This window comes from Cajanus cajan, chromosome 2, assembly GCF_000230855.2.
Source record: "Cajanus cajan strain Asha chromosome 2, NIPB_CcT2T_4, whole genome shotgun sequence".
Taxonomy (NCBI): Eukaryota; Viridiplantae; Streptophyta; class Magnoliopsida; order Fabales; family Fabaceae; genus Cajanus; species Cajanus cajan.
The window spans coordinates 57205060-57229424 of NC_138518.1; the positions used below are offsets into that span (position 1 = coordinate 57205060).

The following is a 24365-nucleotide window of genomic DNA, read 5'->3' on the forward strand; positions in this document are numbered from 1 at the left end:
GTAAATTTATATCGTATCCACAGGGACTAGTTAGGTAAAACAAGCATTTAATGACTATTCATGACTAAAGAATAATTCCAATTTCTCATAGATTGTCATGCAAATTTGAATTAAAGGTTATGACTATTGAAATGTTAAACTATAAAATTCTTTGTTTTGTGTGTGGAAAGGGTAGAAATGGTATTGTGGTTTTGTAAGATTATGGGGTTAGATATCACCGAACTTCACACTGATGAATCTTTAATCTCTTGTTACATTCATTGCTTAGTCAACCCATAAGTTTACTTAAACCTAATCCCTTAGAGCAAGAGTCTAGGTGCAGATAGTGACTATCAATTCCTTGAGAATCCAATACCTACACCCGTATTACGGGTTAGGGTTTAAGACTACTAATGGGCCAAGCTCCATTCCTAGATACATTTTCCACTAGGCATTTGTTTCAGAGCTAGTTTCAATGGTTATTTTCCAATACCCAATAGACTCTATATCAAGCAAAGGAGGATCAATCCAAAGCAAGCATTAAGAATAGAAACATAACACAACAATGAATGAAACAACACATATATATACATATATATATATATATATACATATATCATTAAGAACGTAAAGATTACATAAGAGTATCGTTGGTTACATCTAACCCCACAAAATAATGGGTAGAACCGCTCAAAACAATGAGGGTAAAACAAAAATAGAGATGGAAGAACCGAAGGAAAGACCCACACACGAACGGTCCCAAGCACCGAGAATCCCTTCCTCAGCTCCTAGAAGTCGCCCAATGTGTGAATGAGGAAAAAATCCTCGAAGTCTTGATCTAATACGAGCTAGGTGAGTCAGGTTAGGGTTACCACACCCGGTGCATTATGCTTTGCGCTCGGCGCAGGGCCTTCTAGAGAGTTTAGTTACTCTTTGTGTCAAGACACGCCCGGCGCAATTACTTTTAAGCCGGGTGCGATGTCTTCTAGAGAGTTTAAGTTGCTCTCTGTCTTGAGCACACCCGGCGCATTTTCTTGCGCCCAGCGCAGTTCTGAATTGCAGAGAGTGTGGCTCTCTGTTTTGCTCAAGCCCGGCGCGGGTAGTCTTGCATCCGGCGCAGGTACTCTTCTCCTACTCCTTAGCTCCTTTAATTTCCAATCCAATGGGTCTTCAACTTTCAACTCTTCACTCAATACTTGCACAAAAAATGAGGTGTATCAAGGTATTGTTAGATAAATTTTGAGTTAGTTATATCTGCATAAAAAAATGATCAAAAAGAGAACAATTATATTGCAAGAGTGCATGGGGTGAGTGGAATTGTTCAATAATTCCTATGTATACATATGTATAAATGAGACTTAACAAAATACACAACATTATTTAGTGAAATATACAAGTATATCGTTGAAATGATATTTCAATTATAAAACTTACACTACTCCATGAATCTATTATGCATTTGGACAATAGTCTACATGTGCTTCATAATATAATGTTCATACTTATAGGCTCCTCTCTATCTATGAGACTACAATTTTTTTTTTTTAATATTATTAGTAATAGTGATATAAACAATTAATTTTTTTTCAATTGAATGCATATATAGGAAGCTTAAAATTCTTACTTTTGGAGATAAACTATTGAAGTTTTTTTTTTTTTTTGAGGAATGCCTCATATGCTCATAGCTTTAAGGAAAAATGTGATTGTTAATGTTAAGATTAAATATAAACTACAAATGAAATTTAGTATGTTTAATAATGTATACTTCTACTATATGTTTGATTTCTTTGCTTGACGTGTCATGCATCAAACACATGACTAATGATCAACAACTTCCAATAGGAATTGCATTAGAAAATAATTATTGATAAGCAAAGTTAATTTATAAACAAATATATAAAATTGTACTTACTCTAATATTAAAGTGCTAGATAAATTTGTTTTTTTACTCCTGTTTCCATTATAAAATGTAAAACTACTAAATTTCTTTAGTCTCGTTGCCCAACTTATGAATTGATTGAGGCTCTAAGAATGCATATATGTTGTTGTTCCCTTCAGCCACACAAAATCGATGGTAATACCTACAAAGTTAGAATAAAAGTTTAAAATTGAATTACAAAAATGTAAGTCTTACATCAATCAAAGCAACAAAATTAATATGTTTAGCATAGTTATTCTCTAATTTTTGACAAATCATTATGGTTTATGTACACTAAAGCACTAATCTCTTTATTGAACACAACCTTTACCCACATGGAACCTGTATGGGCACCTCTTCGCTATCAACAAACACTCACCTTAAAGTCTGGATTAGATTTACCTCAATATAGGTAACCACAACTTTTTCCTTTCGAACCTATACAATTGTTTCTTTAATCTACCCAACAATATCCTAATCAACAAAGGAAAAATATTATAATATATTAATACCAAGTTAAAATAAATAGCTTCATTAAATAAAATATTTGGGGAAATTAATAACCTTCAATAGCCTATGGGGTCATTAGATGAAATGGTGAGGGACATGTCCCGCTATCTAAACCTCGACACTTTCTCACCTTGCACCATACACCAAAATTTTCAAGTAAATGTTCATAAACAAACTAAAGAACTAATTGGAGCATTTAAGTGAACAACTAACATACATACATGAAAACCACCAAAATAAGTATAATGGGAACCAATAATCAACCAAAACAACCAATCAATACAAAACAAACAACCAAAATCTAGAATATTAACAAAATTGAAGAACCAAGATATGATGTTCCAAATTAAAGAACCAAAATGTAGACCAAAATGCTCTTGTCAATGATGAAAAAATGAAGTAGATAAAATAAATCATGGGAACACAATATTGAGAGCATAAAGATATCCAAAACATCTTACTCTGGCCTTAGAAACATCAAGGGAAAATTAAGAAGACAAGTTGCATCGACAACAAAGAGAGATCTTTGAGAGGGTGAAGGAAATGTGTGCATGAAGAAAAGGAACCATTATGATGTTTTAAATGGATATACTACATCATTTACCGATGTAGTACAATACTTTCTACATCGACTACATATTGAACTCATGTAGATCGATTAAACTACAATCAAATTAGTATAGTTGGTATTATTTTCAAAAAATATCATTACATCCTATATTACATCCAATGCAACACAACCAATGTAATATCCTATGGTAGTATGTTATATTTTCACTAGTGTTAAACGCTAAGCATGCTTAGACATGTTAAGTGCCATTTGACACTAAAGTTTTACGAATTTGGACGTTAAGCGAGAGAGACTCACTAAGTGTCGTGGCCACAATTAGCTATAATGATTTTGATGTTAGGCATAAGTTGGTCCGGCTAAGCATGAGAGTCACAAAAAGTAAGACTTGTTCTATGTGCCTATGTCACTAACTAGCGATTGTTGTTAGATATCTATTGATTAGACTACTAATTATTGAATTATTATACCGACTATTCATAAATTTTTAGTCATACAAACTTTATATTTGAGAAGTGTAATCATAATGTGAGAGGTGTGTTGAAAATCTCTTTAGATTGAATTAGACCTAATAATCATGAGAATAGAAAAATGTTCAATTGCACACATTCCCAAAGTAGCCGACACTAATAATGATAATTAATACAGTGTAAGGACTAAATAAAATCAGTAACAATGAGTTACAAGGGAGTGTCGTTGTATTGATATTATTCTAGAGGAGTTTGTTATAACGAAGGAAAATTGGCCATCAACGAAGAGGATAACCCAAAAGGAAACAACATCAAAGTAAATCTAAAGAGCCTCCGTTTTGCAAGGAATCATTCATGACCATTTTTTCCTATCTTTCCACATCATGTCCCTGACTTTTATACACTGACTATTTGCCTTATATATCGTTTCCACACCCCTACACGCAATCATGAATAACAATTTGTTACTCTCTTTCTCGCACTTTTTTTTTATTTCCCACTTCTTGAATCATTTGCTATGCGATCTGATGCCATAATAGAATTTTTTTTTTTTTTTTGGATCGGCAAATGTTAGTAATTAGTAAGTTATGTTAGTTGGGTTGCAGGGGGGTTCGAAACCTCCGACCATCCTTATTCCTCCAGCCCCAGGACCACCCCCTTCGCCACCAAACCACCTTATCACTTCGATGCCATAATAGAATTGCCTTCCCTAAAATTTCTTTCTTCATTTATCCTTGAGTCTAGACCCTTCTGCACATATAGTCTTGTGTGTTATTGAAACGTTGGATCTCCACTTGCACCGTTAATATTGTTTGAGTGTGAACTTCCAATAATAGATGTTATGGCAGCCATAAGAGCTACACTAAATTTCGGGTCAGAAGTGATAGCAGATGTTGCTGCATTTACCATGTCCATAAATGAAGCCGTTTTTGTTCCTTGATACCCATGTAAGTTGAAAAGCTTAGTTTGGTCAAGAAACTTCTGTGGTGCCCCTTGTGAGGAATTAGTGGTAGCACTTTGAGTGAGATCCAAAGTAATAGTTGGAAATGGTGCTGAAGTTGAGAGGGTGGCTAGGTTTTGTGAAAATGGAAGTGTTGCACTTTGTAATATGTTTGGGTGTATAAGGCCATCTGAGCTTGGCATCGATCCTGAAAGAAGCATTGATGCAGCTGAAGATGTGGTGGATGCCATTGCCTTGGCACTGAGAGGGAGTACATGATTATGTTGCCCTTCATATGTTGTGATCAACACACTTTGATCTTCAGCACATCTTTGTACCTATAAAGATAAATTAATTAGTGCAATAGTTAGTATGTGTTTGAATACCAATTTGAAACTACATTCAATGAAAAAGCACATATTCTAATATAAAAAATAAAATAAAATAAAAAAAATTATAAATGTAACTTTTTATTCAATCTCAATTGAGTTGAACTCAATTGATTTTCAAATAAACTCTTAATTGATGCAGTTTCATGTTAGAGATAAAAGTCTTATATTCTTTGTCAATTGTGACGTTAAAATCAAGTTGAACCATTTTATTTTATTTTATTTTTAAGAATTACATATGAATCTTAAATTTGATTTGTAAGAAGTCTAAATAGTTTGTCACAGCAAGTTAACGAAAAAATATATTTTGACGCCAAATGTTATCTAACACTTTAAAAAATAAGATGGAAAAATTAATGTAGGCATATGACAGAAGATATGAAATGTGTGATTGTGTGCATTTTAGCCTAATTTTACCAAAATGAAAATAAAATTAATTTTCATAAAAGAATAGATAGTGCAGAGATTGTATACTTGTTTCCTTACTGGACAACCTGTCCCCATTGAGCAACGATAATAAGCTCGCGGACACGGATTCCCTTTTGCTATCTTCTGACCATACTTTCTCCATTGACAACCATCTGAAATCTGTGTGAATTATAGAAAAGAAAAATAATATCTATTGCGCAGAAATTGTTGACTTTCATGAAAGATATATAGGCAATTATGTCACCTATAAAAAATGCATATCACATTGCTTAAAGCTTATTTGGAAATAAACTAAACTAAAATGAACTTATAAGAGATGATAAATCTTTTTTATATTTATACAATAATCAAACATTAGTTTAAGTATTTATAGGTTTTTAAAAGCTAGTTAGTCCACATAATGTAGATCATTTGGACTTGTATTTCCAATCATTAGAAATTTTAACTTATACTAACCATAGGATAATCTGTTGTTGCTCGAACTGATACGCGGGCTTTCTTGATCATTGACATGGTTTCTGATGCTTGATCAACATCCCTTAACGAACTCAATCTTGTGACTTCGTTTGAGAGCCACCCCGGAATAGCTTTCTCATCTTCACTCTTTCGCTTATCTCTTATGGATTTTGCACTATCCCTGCCAGTGCAAATCTTCTCAGTCTTGCACTCCATCAAGTCAATCATGCTTTTGCTTTCTTGCACTTTTCCCTTGGACTTGGAATGTTGCTGCCAAGTCTCTTCTGTCATGGCAACTCCAGTATCCAAGAATGCCCTTGTAATCGTGTCATCTTTCTCACCCTTTTCCTCTATGGCTCCTTTAATCTACATAAAAACCACATGATGCTTTTTAGGAATGAACTTGGTAGTGGAGTTTTACGAGAAAAATGAAGGGAGATCAACTTTTGTAGTTTTATATTAGGAGTTATAACTTATAAGGGTAACCCACTGCATAAAAAACACAAAGTAGGGGTTTGAATATTGTAACATAAAATTTGTTCAGATACAAGTTTTGAAATATTTTTTAAGAATTTTTTATTAAAGAATATTTTTTATTTTTAATAGAAAAATTCATAAAAATACCTCAGTTTGTATTCAAATAAGTTAGTTAATTGTGTTATGTATCCTTCAAATGAAAATACTACTTTTATGATTTGAACTCGTGATTTCTACCAAAACAAATAGCATCTCAACTATTTTTTGGTAAGGCTTACCCCCGTTAGTCAGTTACCCACTAGCCTTGGATAACTAAAGCACCAGGAAAAAAATCATTGCAACATGATATATATGATTTTCATTTATAAAAAATTAATGATATTACCTTGTTGTTATGTTGTTTCTCCTTGAGTTTCATAAGATGCTTGTGTAGGGCATTGTACTTATCGTTCACCTGATCAACCAGCTCTCTCAAGCGTTGATTTTCAGCACTCATGTGGTGCAATTCAGCGAGCATGGCTAGCTGTACCCAGAAAAGAAAAAAAAAATAGTGATCTGATATATAGAAACTCCTCTCATAAACTAATTATCCCAAAAAACTTAACCTGATTGTAAAATAATGTAAATTAAATACAGATCTTATAGCTAAAATAATTTTTATGTTAAAAGCTGTATGTTTGTCAAAATATATATATACATATGGACCCAAAAGAAAAGTACCTTACTTCCCTTGTTCTCCCTTGCCTCCAAGGATCCTTCTTCTATAGTTGATCTAATATTGCTAGTGGAACTCTTTGTAAGGAGATCTAAACTAGTCTAAAAATTCGAAACAGAGAAGAAAAAACAAGAGTTATCCATATCATAGTATTTCAGAAAGAAAATTCTAAGGAAATATTCATGAGTTTGCCTACATCTACATGAAGCTCCATTGGTTGCACCATTTGATCATCATCATCAACTGCACTTCCCTTCTTCTCTACCAAGAAATCCATCTCATCCACGACTAGTCGTGTCCCATTAAATGACATCGTCGGTGAAAAATGTGTAACTGCTGCAACATTATAATGGAAGTCAATCAAGTCATCATTGCATGAAGCTTCCATGTCGTTAGTAAGATTTTGACATATATGAATTATGAAGTTTGTATTTGCACTTTATAGAAGGAGAGTGTGTGTAGAGGTGCTTAGGACAAAGAAAGTGGTTGGATGAGTATCAAAGAATAGTCCTCGATAGAGAAGGGTCTGGTTCTGATATAGGTTGACATAAGAGATAGCTAGTGAGATGCAATGGACTCGGCAACAATTATGGTTTGGACTAAAGACCAAATGCTATGTGGAAGAACTCGAATATTTTAGTTAACAATAAAAGATTTGGGAACTGAGGTAAGATGGTGCGTAATAGTATCCACGTGTCAGTTTGCCATAGGGCTACATGGAGAAATATACCAAGAAAATCGCAAGGACAGTTGTTTGAGACTTAGTCTTATTTATCAACTTTAATTAATGAGAGAGATCTGACTTCTAAATTCTTTGCATTCAGAGCAGCATCCTATCTTGTTTAAGTCCTACATTAGTTGCTTTTGCATATTTTTAAGTGTTTATAAATCAATTATTATGCATGTTAATAATCGACTTATTGGACCGGTAGTCGGGGTGTTTTTTTATTTACAATTTTTAAAAAATTTAAAAAAAATACACCCAATTTATAGGTTTAGGATATTATATATATATATATATATATATATATATATATATATATATATATATATATCGTTTTGATTTATAGATTAGAAAAATGTTAGTATATTTGAATTTTGTATTGTAATTAACTTTACTTTAATATATAGAGCCTAAAAATAAAAATATAACAAGTTCTTCTTGAAAAATATTTCTTAAAAAAAAACAATAATAATAGTTAATAATGGTAGTAATGGTAGTTGTAATAATAGTAATTAGTGATAATGATAATTGTGATCATTATATCAGTAATGATAATGACAAATATTTGTATTTGATGTAGTGATTGTAACATGAAGTTTTTGACAAATATTATGAGATGTGCGTTTAATTAAAATCAAAAATAAAATTTACAATTTTCTCTTGATTTTAAAAGTAAAAGTAAAAAAGATTGAAATTGAATAAAAAACCATTTCATACCCATTTTACAGTTTTGTTTTAAAAATTACGTTTAAAAGCCAAACACTCGCAACCATCCCAAATAGACCTTAAATTTTTTTTTTCTTATGCTAGTTATTTTAAATTTGGATTTATCTGAATTACGTATATAACTTATTTTATAAGTTTGTATTTTAAATCTTTAATACCATCAAAGTTTCATATAATTGGTGTTTTTAATATTGGAAATTTTGTATCGATTAATGATATTACCAAAATAAAGTATATAAATGGAAATAATTCTTATATTATAAAATGATTTTGTAAAAATGAATTAAATTCATAATATATAAATTTAAGATAATATCAAAGTCCATATAGTGATTGTTATTGTTAGGCTTATCGGACCATTTGTTATTGAACCATCTATGGATACCTAATTTTATAAATTTCACCCTCGAGGTGTTCATTCTTTGGTAAGAAGGGGGTATGTTAAAAACTAATGGTATGATCAAAATAGTATTAGAGGGTAGGGGGAGGGAGTAATCCTCATCTTATAATTTAATTTTGTAAAGTTTAGTCGAGTGAATAGTCTACAAATCCAAAACCAACAAAGTTCCATATAGTTAGTATTAGTGCTAAAAACATGTTTTAGTTATTTTGAAACTATCACCTTTATCATATTTAGATGTAGAAATAACATACATTAAGAAAATTTTAGGTTTCTAATTTAGTTAATACAAGAGCTTTTGCAACAAATTTTAGCTCATGAGCTCCATTTGATGCTACTTAAGAGATTTTTTTATCTATTTTTATTTTTGGGAGCAAAGTTCCTATTTTCAACAATGTCTCACATGTTTATATAACATTCTTGAAAAATATAATCTTCCTTTGTTTCTACTAGTCATAACCTTTTTCCATTGAAGAAGGGAAGTTTATTGATAGCATGTTTTCATTATCCATAGCATTATTCTTGTTACTTTTACCCTTCACATTGTTAGATGATCAATTCCTAGAAGTTGAACTCTAGTATTAACTTAAATAAATGAGGTAAGCGCAAAAATATGGTTGAATTCTATTTAGTATAACTTTGAAATCTTTTTCGTAAATGATGTGTGTCAAAAAAGAGAAAATTTTTTTATACATAACTTATTAAAATACACAAAAAATAAAAATAAAAAATTGTTAAGAGAAAAGATAAAAAAAGAAACACAAATATTTATCATGATTCACTTTTAGATCTCGCTACATTCGACCTCTTCACCAAAATGTTTTCTTTATTGACTCAACAAACACACAAGTATTCTTCTTACCTCTTCAAGCAACAAAAATAGTATTCTTCCTACACACAAGTAACGCACCAAGTAATCTTTGACACTAAGTTTCTTTAGGTTTTCACATATACAAAAGTTGTTAATTTCATTCACCTTGGTTAGAGTATGAAAATGATGTATACTAACAATCTCTTTTAAGGATTTTTATGAAAGTGAGAGCTCTTTCAAAATCTATATAGATGATTTGTTTGATTCATACTATTTTTTTCAACATTGTTATTTTCTTTATATAAACTTGAGAAAATAGATTTTCTTCAACATCATGTGGTCTAGTAGAAGGTAGTTGAACCACTACAAAATCTATGAGAGCAACTTCCTCGTTGATCCATGACTAGGAGAGAAGACAACATTGCTAACAAGTCTAAAACAACTAGTAGGATTTTTCACACAACAAGTATATTGTGTGGTTTCTAAAGATAAAAATGTGAACATCCATTAAGTCTCAAGTGCTTCCTATTTATAGGAAAATGACAACACTATAACCTAGTGACTTTTGGACTCATTACATTAAGATATATCTTGGCCTATGAGAGACCTTATCTCCCTTCTTATAATTTTGGTCTATCTTCTAATTGTGTCTTACACACTATGAGTCAATCCAAAAAGAAATATTACAATCATGCATAATGTTTCACATTTTTTTCTTCTAATTTTTTGTTATGCATGTGACCTAATAGGTTCTCATTATGTTGGTAATAATATTAAATCTTAATATTATAAAGAGTGAGGTATCTAGCAACACATCACTCATACCAAAGCAATAAGACTATCCTATGATTCAATATATAATTTTCAATTACAATCTTCTTTGTGTTACATAGTCCGTTGTCCTAGATGTCATAATTGAATACAAGGCGTATGTTATGTAATACTTGTATAGTTCAATTCTATTATATTCTTGATACCCAAGAAGACATTACAAGTCAATATCTCATATTAACTTACTTTGTATAGCCATGCATAATATGTCTTACTCAATCAAGAAAACCCATATAGATAAACTCTTGTTATCAAGGAGAGACAAATTTCATCAATATATATCACTCACATTCCTCTTTATGATTCGTTCTATTTTCAATAACCAACTTTATAACCACCTTATTACATCTAATGTTTGTTGGTATTATAACATATATCTTCTCATGTAGGAATTGTAGTAACTACATATATTAGGACTTTATACCCTATTGTCAAACTTAGAATCACTTATGACACAAACATAATTTTCTATACAACATTATAACTGAGATTCATTCCGATACATCATTACATTAACCATGTACATATATGAAGACTAGATATCTCATACATGATAATTATCGGTCTACTCACATACTTATCTTAATGTACTATTGTTAATATTGACAATAATACTTGAGTATGAATAATACATTGAATATCTCATTTTTTATTAATAAAATTGAGCAGAGTACAAATGTAAATCACATAGAAAACTATTGCACTCTAGATCTTTAAAATAATGTTTGTTAAAGGAGACTTTGAAAGTCCAATAACAACTTTGTTTTAAATGTTTGAACCATATAAAGAAAACATATCTGTTGTAAAAGTGGATCATCCAATACGTTTATGCTTAAAATAAGTATTGGACACTCATTCGCGATTGGATTTACTTATTTTAAAACATAATGTCAGACGTGTTTTATTTAAAAAGACTTTTAGAGTTGTAAGAATTTTAAGTTTATCCAAAGAAAGTCCATAAACAAATAAAAATTTATATTTGTGCATTAACTTTTTTGGGTACATGGTGCGTTTTTTTGTTACACTATTGTGCAATTTACTATTAGATGTCAATATTTTTCGTTTATAAATTTGAATAATCTTTATTATCATCACAATATTTAGAAATTAGATGTTTCATACATCTTTAGTTTTAATAGGCGAATTGGTTGTTCGGTCCAACCTGACCTGGGTTTCTCAAGCCCAGTTGCGAAAGCGGGTTGGGTCTGATCAACTAGAATTTCTAATGTGTTGTAAATTTATTGCCTAGATCTGGTCTATTGGATCTGGTCCAATTAGCCTTTATTTTAGCCTAAATATATACAAGTTTTACAAGAAAATGAAATAACAAACAAAATAGGCATAAGTTATTTTTAAGACGATATTTCAATTTTCATGGGTCAAACCACATTTGTGGGTTGTTCGGCCATAGCATAATTTGCTACCTCTTAATAAGCTGTATCTCGAAAGCTACTGTTTGGAATTCTGCAAAAATATTTCAGTGTGTTTTTTAAAAAATACAAATATGCGGAGGTGCAAAGAGGATACAAATGGCATTGCTTATCACATTTGTAGCCACAAAGGGTTATTATTAACTTTTTAGTGAATAGAATTAATTCACGTACCTATAAAATTTATAAAAAGAGAAAAAACAACGAAGAGGCCTATATTTACATTTTTCATGTAATTTTACTTTAGTTGTGTTGTGTTCATTGTTGTCTTAATAATATTACAAGTAAATTGTACTGATGCTTCGTGAGATTTCGTGAAATTGTATTTGATATCCTGTTTTATCTAATATTTATAAAAACACTCCTTATAGAGAAACATGTAATATTTTTCAAACAATTAAATGGTAGTGGTAGTGGTGAATGTAACATTTTTGCCAACTTAGCATCTGGATCAAAATGTATATTAGCAAGTCAAAAGCAGGTTTTGGTCCATAATGTGAAGACTCATCTTCCAGCAGATATTTCATGCATCTTCTGATTAGGAAATTTACATTTTCCTATGAAATAATTGGACTGAACATATAGAGATAATTCAGGCATAACCGTAATTTAAGGTACAAAACAGTCCCAGTGCAACTACTTCAGTCAATAATCACTTCTCTATGCTTTATGAATATAATGTTAAAAATAAATATTAAAAAAAAATCCTATCCTATAAATTCTTCCAATAAACCATCTCATCAACCTATTCAACAACTCTTTACACAAAATCTAGCACATTTTTGGTACATGAATCATTAGGGTTTACAAGCATGAACCTAGTTTATATAATTATGACATGAAGTGCCATATTTCAGTATCTTGCATGTGTATGAATTTAGAACTCATTGCTCTAAAGCCTCCCCATGGATCATAGAATAACCCACAAAGCATGTGTTAACCTTAGAAAGTGGCTTGCCATCAACTCATTCAATTAACATCTGCACCTTCATGTAGATGTACTTGTATGCTGATGATCATATTTAATCTTATACTTTTGTTATATTGCTAGACATACTACTAGAGAAAGTATTCAGTGGTAAATTGTCATGAAATTCTGGCTGAAAGATACTCCACAGATGCAGTGTGCCTCATATTCTCAAAATCCGCCTTAACTTGTAAACCTGAAAAGGTAGGAAGTCTTTATCCTCAGTACTGTCAAGCAGAAGTAGTCAATACAAAGAAATGCATATACTTCAAAAGTTCTGCACAGAACATCAGATTGAAGGTTTGTAATATATGAATTTCGCAATGAGTAATCCTAGTAGGACTGTAGGAGTAATATAGTACAATTTCTATTTATAAAAACCAATAGACTTTTATAAATTGGAAAAGGGGGAAAACTCCTGCACATAGAGTTGGCGACTTATCACAGTAAGTGCCGAAGAAAGAAATTGAGTGCTAAAATGTAGATACGATTCTTTCTATTATCTAGGCAATATTAGTGTCGAAATCGAAACTATTCATGTTTGCTTCAACATATTCCCCCCATAACATCAAATTTAATTGATGCCGAATAATTATATCCAGAGTTTCAGAAATCACAAAATTTTGAATCCATATACATACATAGAATAAATGAAATCATACAAACAGTTGGCTTTCGGGATCAAAATTGTGACTAAAAAAAATTCAGGATCGCCAAGGATTAGTTTAGTGCCCCCCTAAAAAGGGTTATAAGCTTATATAAAAAAAATAAAAAATAAAAAAAAGGAGTGTAGAAAAGGATTATGATAAAGTCATTCCTTAAATTTTCCCTCAGAATTTTGAGAGGATGCCCAACTGAGTTTCAAAAAGGTGCTGGTATGAGTCACACATCAAAAAGAGAATAATATAATATTTTAACCGAAAGAATAAAGTTCAACAAAATCAGATAGTTAGTGTCTTAAACCTTTCTGCACTTATCTGTAGATTGCCACGAAAGAAAGCATTAAATGAGGAGCACAAGGAAATCAGAAACCCTAAACTCTATATGATTAATTTTAATTTTTTTCCCTTACTGTTTATAGTTATTGATACCAAATAGAGGATAATGAAAACCTAGAAAAATGACTTCAACTTAGATATACTTCAATGCTTTGATTGCATAACTATGATAGACATATGGTCCTTGGGAATAAACTGAGCAATAAAATAATCAACCTGAGCAGTTCTGCTGGGTAGTGACACCTCTAAGCAGTTTCGAAGGCCATCAACTCTGTCAATAGTCAAAACATTTGTTGCACAGATCAAAGATACAAAAATAGTACAAATGATTCTCCTTAAAAAGAAGAAAAGATGGAAAACCAAGAATTTCAAGGAGCACAAGTACCTTCTGCTGATAGTTTTTTGAAAATATTGGTCTTCTTTAAGGCTCCCTTGACCTCCATACTTTATTTCATCTGTGTTCAGAATAATCTGTGCCAACAAAAAATCAGTTATCCCTTCAAATGGCCTAAAACAAAATTATTAAAAAGCTTCGCCTTCAGACAGATTAAAATAAGCAAAGATAAATAATAGTAATAATAACAATAATAACAATAACAAAAACAACACGAGAAGTTAAAAATTCCAAGATGAATTAACACTTACTTGATACTCCCCGGCCTCTTCTACTCCTATGCTGTAACTATCATAAGAATCTTTTGGATGAAAATTCAAAACAAAGAGAAGGGGACCTCTGATGTAAGCTATGACCTGCAAATAGTTGAAGTGTATACTTTTACTAAATAGATTATTAATTGACACCTGTTGGCATGCTATATAATAAACCACTTAAAATATATAATACAAATATGTCAAGGACTTGTATATATAACAGAAGAAAGAACTCATCAAAAATGTAACAGAAGAAAGCAATGCATGATGCCATTGGAGTTTAGACAAATGTAGAAAAGGACATATACCATTGAACTGTCAATGAATATGCCAGAAACTAATTAAGAGGACAATTAATCACCAATTATGTTAAAGGAGAGAAAGGAATAAAAAAACATTCACTTTACCATTGAACTATCATTAACATGATGAATGCTTGGAAAACCTCGTGAGAGCACTCTCTCATTTTCATCCAGCTTCATCATGTCCTGAAAAGAAGGGGACATGTAATAATTGCAATTTCATTGCTTAGCATTTTAATATTCGCTGGTTACAGTCCTGTCACAAACATAAAACCTGAATCTGAAAGAAGCTTCGAGCCTAATATGATTACTTAGGTAAGAAATTCAACAAACTGCTAGCAGCCTAAACTGTTTATGAATAAAAAATTATTAGCAAACTCAAAACACTATACAAATTGATGCATTTGAGATTTGACCAGTTCAATATCCCAATTACTTTCCAAGAACACAACTTTTATACGATCACCTTATCAAAGGAAAATAAATCACGGTGAACTCCATCTTTGGCCAAAAGATCCCACTGACGAGTAGCAAGCAAATATGAGTTATTGTTGCTTGATGTTGGAAATTCAACTCTCTGGCACAGGCAAAACATCAACATATTATCGGTCACAAACAAGGATATATATGTGCATATTTAATATTAGTAATCCTCACCTTTGGATGCCCAAATTCATTACCCATGAAGTTCAAATAGGCACGACCACCAATTGTTAACGTGATCAATCTGATCATCTAGCCCAAAAGTAAAGAAAATTAATAAAGACAAAGGATGATGAAAATCATAGGAAAAGTCACTTTACATGATATATATCTACCAAAAGCATGTTACTTTTAATATAGAAAACGAGGAAGAAATTTTAGTGAAAAAAATCCAGAAGCAGAACCAACAGATTTATGCTAGACCTCCTGCATAATTACCCATGTTATAACAGTCATACTTAACAACTTGGAGAGAGACAAAGGTAAACAAAATTTTAGTTCTAATTTCAAAATCTTTGTTTTCACTTCTAAATAGTAAATTTCCAGAAAAGTGAACAGCATACTTTATGTAATGAAGATCCCCTCAATAAAGATTCCTTATAGTGATGTGAATTCTTGTCTAATTCGCCAAACAATATTTCTGCAAATGATCGCCTTCCAGATATGGACTGGAGCAAGAAAGAAAAAAAAAGATTTAAATCAATACCAAAAAAATAAAGCTCACAGTTCTGGAAATTGAAAAGATAGCTACCTGGTTGTGATTTTCAGCGTACATAAGCATCTTATCAGCATATTCTTTATTTGAAATTAATGTGTTAACAATCTACAGCAATAGAAACAACATAAATGAAATTATAGAATTAATTAAAAAAAAAAGGTAAAAGACTAAAAGGACCAACCAAAATCATTTCATTAATGAAGGAATGATCAATTATACTCAAGTACAACCTTAGTCATGTTCCATTCATGATCAGGAACACTCTCAAGAAAAGTTGACCACAAATCAGACACAGAAAGGTTGACATAGTAATCAAATCCCAATCCACCTTGAGAAGTTGGCTCACATAATCCAGGATAAAATGTTGCCTGAACAATAAGGGATACAAACATTATATTATACACACAACAATGAAAAGACCTCAGGATAATGATGCTCTAGCTTTAAAATATATGCAGCCCACTACTAACAGGCATGGGATGGTGGACAAATACAAGAAGTCACTAAAGAAACAGGAGGAAATCACTGAATACAAGCAAATTACCATGTATGATTTAATGTTACATTAAATAATTAACAACAGTAACCTTCCCCCCATCCCCCTCCCACGAAAAAAAAAAGAAAAAAGAAAATAAAAATACCACATATTATTTGTTAAATTGGCTTGTTGAACTTGAATCATGATGAATGCTTATCCTTTTTAATGGGTTAACCTACTTGATGAGCCTTTTAATCAACCCTTCTAGCAACTAGGTTGAGCCAGCTACATAGTTAAATAATGTCAATGAGATATAACAAAATCCATTATATTTGCAAAAACCAATTAGAGTAAAGTCTCTTTTAATGGCTAGATTTACTTTGGTCTTTCTTTGTGCCTTTTAGTCAGTTTATCTTCCATTTGACTACAATCAACCAACTACATCATTCCAATTCACAAATCACAATAAATGGCTTATTTTTCCTTTTTCTGTTAAATCTTAAGAAGTTCTGTGCACATAAGTATGTAAAAGTATCTAAAATTCTAAATAAATGAAAAGAATATAAACACTTACATCTTCCGCTATTGTGATGATATTTGGGTGAAGATCATGCAATATTTCATTGGCCAATATAAGATATGCAAGTGCATCCTTGTCAACATATTGGTTGCAGTACCTGAATGAAACTAACATTTGTAACGTATACATTTTTTAATGTAATTATGTAACCTATTTAAAAGAAATCTAAGTCCAAGTAGTACAATCAGTAAACTTGAAATTTTGCAAATGTCAAGTTGTAAAACAAAAAAAAATTAAAATTGACAATGATACTGGAAACCTTAAAAAGTCTTTTGAGAGGGCAAAAAGTTCAAGAGAATGAGTTCACAACAGCATTAAGATTCGAGCAGTGTCTTGGAACTAAAATATCTTTGTAAAAACCAACTAAAACTCAGTATATTTATCCAAACGAAGCAATAAATTTTGAAAAAGGTCTTACTCCTCCAAGTCACCCGTAAAAGAAGCAAAACCATTGTGAGTATACATCATTGACGAAACTGAATGGAACTGAAAACCATCAATTTGATACTCCATAATCCACCTGTCCAAACATCATTTCATGAGTAATTTAGTATATACCAATACCATTACCAACATCCTGCCAAATGATGAAGCAATAAAAAAGTAATAAACAAAAAAATAATAAAATAAAGTTCTGTATAAAATAATTAATGAATAGACTAATCAGGTAGAAAGACAATGGTTCAAAGAGACAACTGCAACCACTAGTGTACTCTACGCTATCTTTGCTTTGCAATTGCATATACCAATTCAAGTTTGATAGAAGGAAATGCAAAACATCAGGATCACCATATTTGAACATTCTGGTTCCCCAATACTTGTGTTGCCCTCGTTTACCTATTCAACAAGGAAATTTGAAATCAAAACTAGTATTTACAGGTAGTGGGATGATGCTAAAGCAGAGTAGGAAAAATCAATACAGTATTTTCTTTATATAGGGAGACAAAAGAAATTATAAATATCATACTCAGAAAACATATAAAAGAATCTCATCTGACAACAAAACAATTTACAAAACAGAAAAAGAATTCAATTATATGTAAATAAAATACGAAGCTTGTCCAGGATGGCTACCCTTTAATAGTACTATTGTAGTCATGTATATCAAAAAATTTAAAAGCAGAGATGAAATTTAATATATCAATAATTGACAGAAGATAACAGAAGAAACATCATTCGTAGACTAATAACTGATGTCACATCAGACAGGCTGATTTGTCAAGGGGGAAAAAGAAAAGTTCCATGTTACTAAATGAAAAGGTTTGAGTAGCATGAACAGGTACCAGAACGAAAAAAACAGTCATTTGATCCATCAAACATTGATAATCCGACCATCTCATCTGCTGCTGCATATGAATGGACAATTTCTAAGAAGACGAGCAGTCCTAATCCTGTGCAGTCAAAAGCAGAGTTAGCAAAATAGTCTGTTTTGCACAACAGAGGCTAAGAAGAGATTTTTTCATTATATATTATATATTATATACTTTAGCCTTCAATGCAAAATAAGGAAGAACTTCTCCAAAAGCTTAATAGCTGTAAATACTTGATAAAGCAGTAGTAGGTTAACATAGTCAGTACAAACAATTAAAAAAATCCATCAGTACAACATAAAAATGCTAACCATGGGCCTCATCAACTAATCGCTTGAAATCCTCAGGAGTGCCATATCGACTACTAACAGCAAAAAAATTTGTAACCTGTGCCAACAGATAAGACTTTAACCATGTCCTCAACTAGCTTATAATAGTGAACTTCAGATTTAAGCATAGTCAGAATCAAATTGTTAAAAAAGAGAATGTCACTAAGGGTCAGAGTAGCAATAAACTACTAATAAAACTTATAAGCAGATATAAGTGGAATTCCAGTATGTGCACATAGTGTGAGCCGTGACTTGCAAGATAATGTATGACTTTTGCACAATTTATATTTTATACACGTCAATTATTACAATCCGGTTTTTCATACAAATCATTTGGCAATGGCATCAATTGCTACCGACTTTGTCTTATACATTAATATTTAATAATACTTAATTTAATAGATATATTAAATTCAGAGGTCAACAAAGCCTAACATGGTTACATTAACCAAGAATAGAAGCTTCACATTCAGATTGATTTACAACCATGACATTAAGAAAGACCACTAAATATTCCTACCTTCTGGTCATGCATTCTCAGACATATTGACATAGTGAGCATCCACATTAGTAACAAGCACAACTTCTAAGGAATCTTAATCACAATATATTTACAGTGAAAAAATAAGCAAGAATCACAATATTTAACTTACTCTGTAACCAACTGTAAAATAATCCTTATGTTCAACAATTCCAATCAACTGGATGGCATTGTATCCAGCTTCCTTAATATAAGGAAGAACCTACATTTTCCATATAATAAAAATAAAAATTCAATGGAGCCAATTACAATATATAGACAAGATAGATATGTATAATGGATTAATTATAATTTCCAACAAAAAGAAATGGGGGGAAAACCTTGTCTGTGAAATCATTGAATGAGGATACTTTTGGCTCAGAACCACTAATTCCGATGTGAGCTTCATATATCCGTAGGGACTTTGGTACTTTGGGATTTGTATTTCTCCATTTGTATGCATCCTCAGGAGGTGGTTCCCAGTGGATTGCATAAGCTTGCCTTCCTTCTGCCTCTGCAATGTATTAAATCAGTATCATTCAGATAACACAAAAATCAGTATAAATACGATAAATATATATAATAAATAGCACAAAGAATGCACATCAAGGTAGAGAGGAAACTCCACCCACCACCAAAAAAAAAAAAACAGAAATAGAAAGTGACCAAGTGAATTAGGCCTTTTTCCTTCTTTTAGTGAATTTAGGTATACTAGCATAGCATTCTACATTTTTTTATTATTTTATAAAACTGAACTTTTAAATAGAACATAGATTCATAACTTTTAAGTGCTATTCAAACCCAAAATTGGCATTAGTTGAAATAAGTGTATTAACATAGGAAAATGAACAAAAGTTTAAATTATGGAAATGGTGATAATACATGAATTTCTTTCTAGGGTATAAATTTTATCACCTAGTGGGGTAAGACTTTTGTTGATGTGGGTTCTAAATTTTATACCCTATAAATAAATAATGCCAACATCAAGTAAGCTCTAAACATATCTTCCAAGTCTAGGATGCATTTTAGCTAATGCTCATTTTGAGAAAGAGAGAGAATGGGAGACATAGGATGAAATTGTGTTTGAAATACACAGTAGAGTAAATATCTATAATTAAGAGTCATAAATACAGGGGTAAAAACAAATAATTACAAAAATATACAATTACTCTAATTAACATAATTACATAATGTATAATCTCCCGTCACTATAATTACATTATTTCTAACTGTTCAAAGCATCTTTCCAAAATGCATGCCCAATTAACAAGAAAAAATTAACATATATGGCTATGCATGAGATCATGCAAAAGAATGCAAAATACCATGATTAAATGAGTAGGAAGATTTTACAAAAGAAACAACCACAAGATACTACACTTGACCAAACAGAATTCTAGTTTATATATTCACAGACAATTAGACTTTCAAGAATTCATATAAGATTTACCTGGCTGCACATATGTAGCCCAAGCAGGCACCCTCTCCAATGGTCCATTAGGAGTGTTGAAGTAGACCCTGTACTTACTGCCATGAGGAATGCCAGGACTATACTTTTTCAACCAAGCCTTCCTACCTTTACGTGTCTCAAACCAGTACATTACAGGAGGTTTCAGTGCACGTACTTTTTCATGCCATTGAGGATCAACTATCACATTAAATATGTCATACTCCTTGCCACTATCAATCACAGCAGTAGGGGAAGGGCCATGCTTTGCTGCCCATTCTTTGTATCTTGTTTCTGCATCCGGTATGTCCGGCAGGTCCTCTAAGGTCTGAGGTCCATTAGGACCAAATATCTGCTCATATAGTTTTACCGGCCCTTCAAAGCGATGGTTCACAAAACGGTCTTCTCCTGGTTGCCAGTACTCCTCATTCGCTTTCTTTATGAGCTCTTCAGCAGTGACACCACTATCCCCTTTATCATAATCATCTATATAGTTATACATTTGAAAATAGTATTTATCTGGCTCTTCTCCCTCTCTCAGCTTATCTTGAAGAATGATGAACCAGTATCCATAATCATCATGACCAAAGTAATGCTCTTTTGCACAATTTTCTGTAGGTGACCATCCATTGAAGTCACCGATAATTGCACAATAGCGAGCCCCTGCATTTACTTGCTTGTCAAAATAACAATGCTGGACAAAAATCACGTTCAAACAACAGATTTTTTCTTGGTGGCAATGGCAACTTCACAAAATAACAATTTCACTGTATCACAACTCTACATATGGGCCCATGTGTAGGTCACTAGTAGCAAAAGTTAAGCTTTTACATTAATACTAGGGGACAGATAAAGCAAGTATAGCTCAGACATAAAAGACTTGACTACATTTCACAAAGAACATAGAATAATTCAAGTTTAAGAACATCCATTAGAATATACTGATTTGGCAAATATCTAGGGTGTAATATAAAACTCAGGATGATGGAATCTAACATTGAGAAATGATTCTTGCCAAAAATAAATTAAATAAATTAGACTACACATTCAATATTTGGGATTTGAGAAAGACACAGATCCTAAGAGAAAACCTAGGGGATAATGTCTAACCTGGAGCCCATTCCATATAATCCACCCGATGTTCTGGATGACGATGCATACCCAGTAACTCAAACCTGGAGCAATTCATGAACAGATTTGTAAAATAAATATTAGCAATAACTTCAAACATCATAACTCAATGACAAATAATTTCAAGAACACATGCAAAACATAATACACAGCACACTATTTCTCCGAACTATGGTAGATTGAATTGATAGCGAGTTAAAATATTCAAAGACTTCCATTACAAGGAATAATGTAGCTTATGGCTGAGAGAACCGAATTACAAGCTTAAAGCCACATAATAATGGAACTAACCCAGAAGCCAAAACCATGAAGCTCTCGTGCCGCTTCAAAATTTCATCTTTCATGTCCTTCAATACTTTATACCTGTAAAACCAATGATCATTAACATCTAATAATGCCAAGCATCAAATTTCCAATACATGTAGGGGCAAAAACATAAAGTGCCCATAATAGCCATGTCACTCACATGCAAAACAAAAAATGAAAAATAAACAAGTTTTCCCCCATTTTATGTAGGCATAATTACACTCATTATGCGACACCCTTATCAATGAAAAACTACACCAACTTATCCTAAGTCCTTACTTCATATACTATTCTTACATCTCAATGACCCATTTATTTACAAAATTACACACAACTTCCCGATTCTTATTTTTGTAGTTGTAAGAACCCTGCACAAGGTGTTTCAAAGAAGGGATCAAACTCCTCTAAAGTCACCAGCTCACTTTAGAGAATAAGGTAAGTAAATTTGGTGTATGTTTGGATACCAGTAGGGGAAGCTCGAAAGTACTTTTACTCGTAAAACAAAAAAAAAAAACTCTTCCTTCTTTAATTCGTATCTTGGAACTCAGAAATGCGCATTAGCATTTAGAATTCTCAAAAGCTCGTTCTCATCCTTTATCCAAACCGATTCATAAAAAAAAAACTTTGTATATTACGTGCACAGGCATAATAATAAATCATGAGTGTGTTACAATAACAATCATTAATTTTCTCATTAACAACTGAAATTACATACTTTGAACATTTGTGAATAAACTTCTCTGAAAGTATTTTTCCGAGAGAAAAGAAAATGGAATATGTTTTCCATAAACTAAAATTAGTTTATCCATAAGCTAATTCGTAAAAGTTCTTTCTGGTTAGCTTTGTCTATTAGAAATACTTCTAAAAAAGTTTATCCAAACACATTATTTCCCGATCACTCACTTTAGAGGAGCCTAAGAAGCAGAGTGCCAATGCAAAGTAATGTCATATGAAGATAGTGCAATTACCCCTTCTACTTAAGCTCCCAACTTTCCATCACAACCACTAAACCAAACAGACCCAGAAAAGCCAAACGCGAATTCTACCAAACAGCACGCAAGTTTCATTTCAAATTTCCAAATTTCTTGCCTTTCACGGAGGAACTGGGCAAACGCTTTGTGGGAAATGCCGCGCTTGGCGAGAAAGCCAGCGGGGTCGATGCCCTTTTCGCCATCGCCATCAGCAGTGTTTTCTGCTTTGGAGTCTCTCTGCTTCTTCTGATTGGGGTTTTGGCGTTGGTGAGGGTTCTCAGAGGCAGCACAAGCTGTTGTTGTTGTTGTTCTTCTTCTGCGTTGGAAAGTAACGGTTCGGGGTTTGGTTTGGGAGTGAGGGGAGGAGGTGGTGGTGGTTGGAGGGAAGCAGAGTCTGTGTGGGATTGAAAGAGTTATCATTGTTTGAGTTTGAGATAAGGAACAGAAGAAGAGAAGCAAGACGCTGTTCAGTCTTGTGTCGAGTTTTAAGAGAGGTTTTTCATTTTTGAGTCCACTCCGCAAGCCAAAATCTGAAAAGGAGAAAACAGAGATTTCAAAATGGTTCTATGTATGGTAGAATTTAATGAAGGTTAAAATACTTTTTTACTTTGCATAGTTTACCCAGTTTTAATAATTTAAAAATACATTTTTTGAATTTTTATACTTATATTTTTTTATTATTTTTAGTCTTTGTCAATAATTTTTTTCTAATGTTGTTTTTGTGTAAGTAACATGGATTTATTAAATTTACGTGATAGTAATATATTTAATATTGTGGATCATAATGTGTCTCTTAATGATTTGGAAAAAAAATGAAGAGTCTAAATAATTTTGTGGATAATTAATATTTTTTATGATGAATATGATCGAGATGAACGATGAAATTATGGATGACTACATAGATAGTTATTAAATGACATATTGTCGTTCAAAAAATTAAATACATCATGTCATTTAGATTTAATGAGTGCATGTCAGTTACACAATAAACAAAATTACCAAAAATTAACAAAACTAAAAAAGATTAAAAAAAAATATAAATATAAAGTTTAAAAATATCTATTTAAAATAATAGATATTAAAAGATAGTGTTAATAAAATTTTATAGACTAAAAAGATATTTAAACCTTTAATTAATGAGTCTATAATCATTTTCCTCTTTAAAATTAAAAGGTCGAGTAGTTTTTTTTAAGCCATGTACATTTTCATTATGTGGGTATTCAGGACTAAAACTTAAAATCAATGTTTAAATTAATAGATAAAAAAACTTTAAACTATAAATCTTAAATTAGAATAATTCCATGATAATTAATTCACGTATTTGATGACAATTATATTAATTTGTGAATCAAAAGAACTTAAAAATAATTTTAAAAAATTGATAATAGCCTAAAATTAAAG

At 31.7% G+C, this 24365-nt stretch overlaps 2 protein-coding genes across 4 annotated transcripts; both read right to left on the reverse strand.

The window, feature by feature from the left end:
* Positions 1 to 572: 572 nt before the first annotated feature.
* On the reverse strand, positions 573 to 7719 carry LOC114916681 (WRKY transcription factor 6). 2 transcript variants are annotated; one of them, XM_083068491.1, is made up of 7 exons: positions 7048 to 7719; positions 6857 to 6952; positions 6522 to 6659; positions 5660 to 6025; positions 5249 to 5362; positions 4352 to 4723; positions 573 to 2060 (listed from the first exon to the last, which is right to left on the reverse strand). In XM_083068491.1, the coding sequence occupies exons 1-7, from the start codon at positions 7237 to 7239 to the stop codon at positions 2034 to 2036; spliced, it is 1305 nt and encodes a 434-aa protein (XP_082924617.1). In that variant the 5' UTR covers positions 7240 to 7719; the 3' UTR covers positions 573 to 2033. The 2 variants fall into 2 exon arrangements, with proteins under 2 accessions (XP_082924617.1, XP_029129794.2); XM_029273961.2 differs by lacking the exon at positions 573 to 2060 and having other exon boundaries at positions 3575 to 4723; positions 7048 to 7715.
* Positions 7720 to 12413: 4694 nt separating this feature from the next.
* On the reverse strand, positions 12414 to 23503 carry EMB2729 (Alpha amylase family protein). Of its 2 annotated transcripts, XM_020375002.3 has the most exons (21): positions 23083 to 23499; positions 21979 to 22050; positions 21667 to 21731; positions 20560 to 21219; positions 19451 to 19623; positions 19243 to 19332; positions 18572 to 18647; positions 18234 to 18341; positions 17697 to 17787; positions 17369 to 17470; positions 16945 to 17047; positions 16123 to 16260; positions 15926 to 15997; positions 15738 to 15842; positions 15349 to 15426; positions 15158 to 15268; positions 14797 to 14877; positions 14384 to 14488; positions 14124 to 14209; positions 13955 to 14009; positions 12414 to 12936 (listed from the first exon to the last, which is right to left on the reverse strand). In XM_020375002.3, the coding sequence occupies exons 1-21, from the start codon at positions 23382 to 23384 to the stop codon at positions 12904 to 12906; spliced, it is 2706 nt and encodes a 901-aa protein (XP_020230591.2). In that variant the 5' UTR covers positions 23385 to 23499; the 3' UTR covers positions 12414 to 12903. The 2 variants fall into 2 exon arrangements, 1 of the variants encoding a protein (XP_020230591.2); XR_002240830.3 differs by lacking the exons at positions 12414 to 12936; positions 13955 to 14009; positions 14124 to 14209 and having other exon boundaries at positions 14420 to 14488; positions 14797 to 14947; positions 23083 to 23503.
* Between the last annotated feature and the right edge of the window lie 862 nt (positions 23504 to 24365).

Bases quoted from the DNA above. Each gene is read 5' to 3' on its own strand.
- LOC114916681 (XM_029273961.2), bottom strand. From the start codon at position 7,239: ATGGAAGCTTCATGCAATGATGACTTGATTGACTTCCATTATAATGTT. The intron at 6,660-6,856 runs GTACTTTTCTTT...TTCTGGGTACAG, and splicing joins GGGAGAACAAGGGAAGTAAG to CTAGCCATGCTCGCTGAATT. The intron at 5,363-5,659 runs GTTAGTATAAGT...TAATTCACACAG, and splicing joins CAACAACAGATTATCCTATG to ATTTCAGATGGTTGTCAATG.
- EMB2729 (XM_020375002.3), bottom strand. From the start codon at position 23,384: ATGATAACTCTTTCAATCCCACACAGACTCTGCTTCCCTCCAACCACC. The intron at 18,342-18,571 runs GTTAGCATTTTT...TTGACTGCACAG, and splicing joins ATTAGTTGATGAGGCCCATG to GATTAGGACTGCTCGTCTTC. The intron at 17,471-17,696 runs GTATATGCAATT...ATGTTTGGACAG, and splicing joins CTTCTATCAAACTTGAATTG to GTGGATTATGGAGTATCAAA.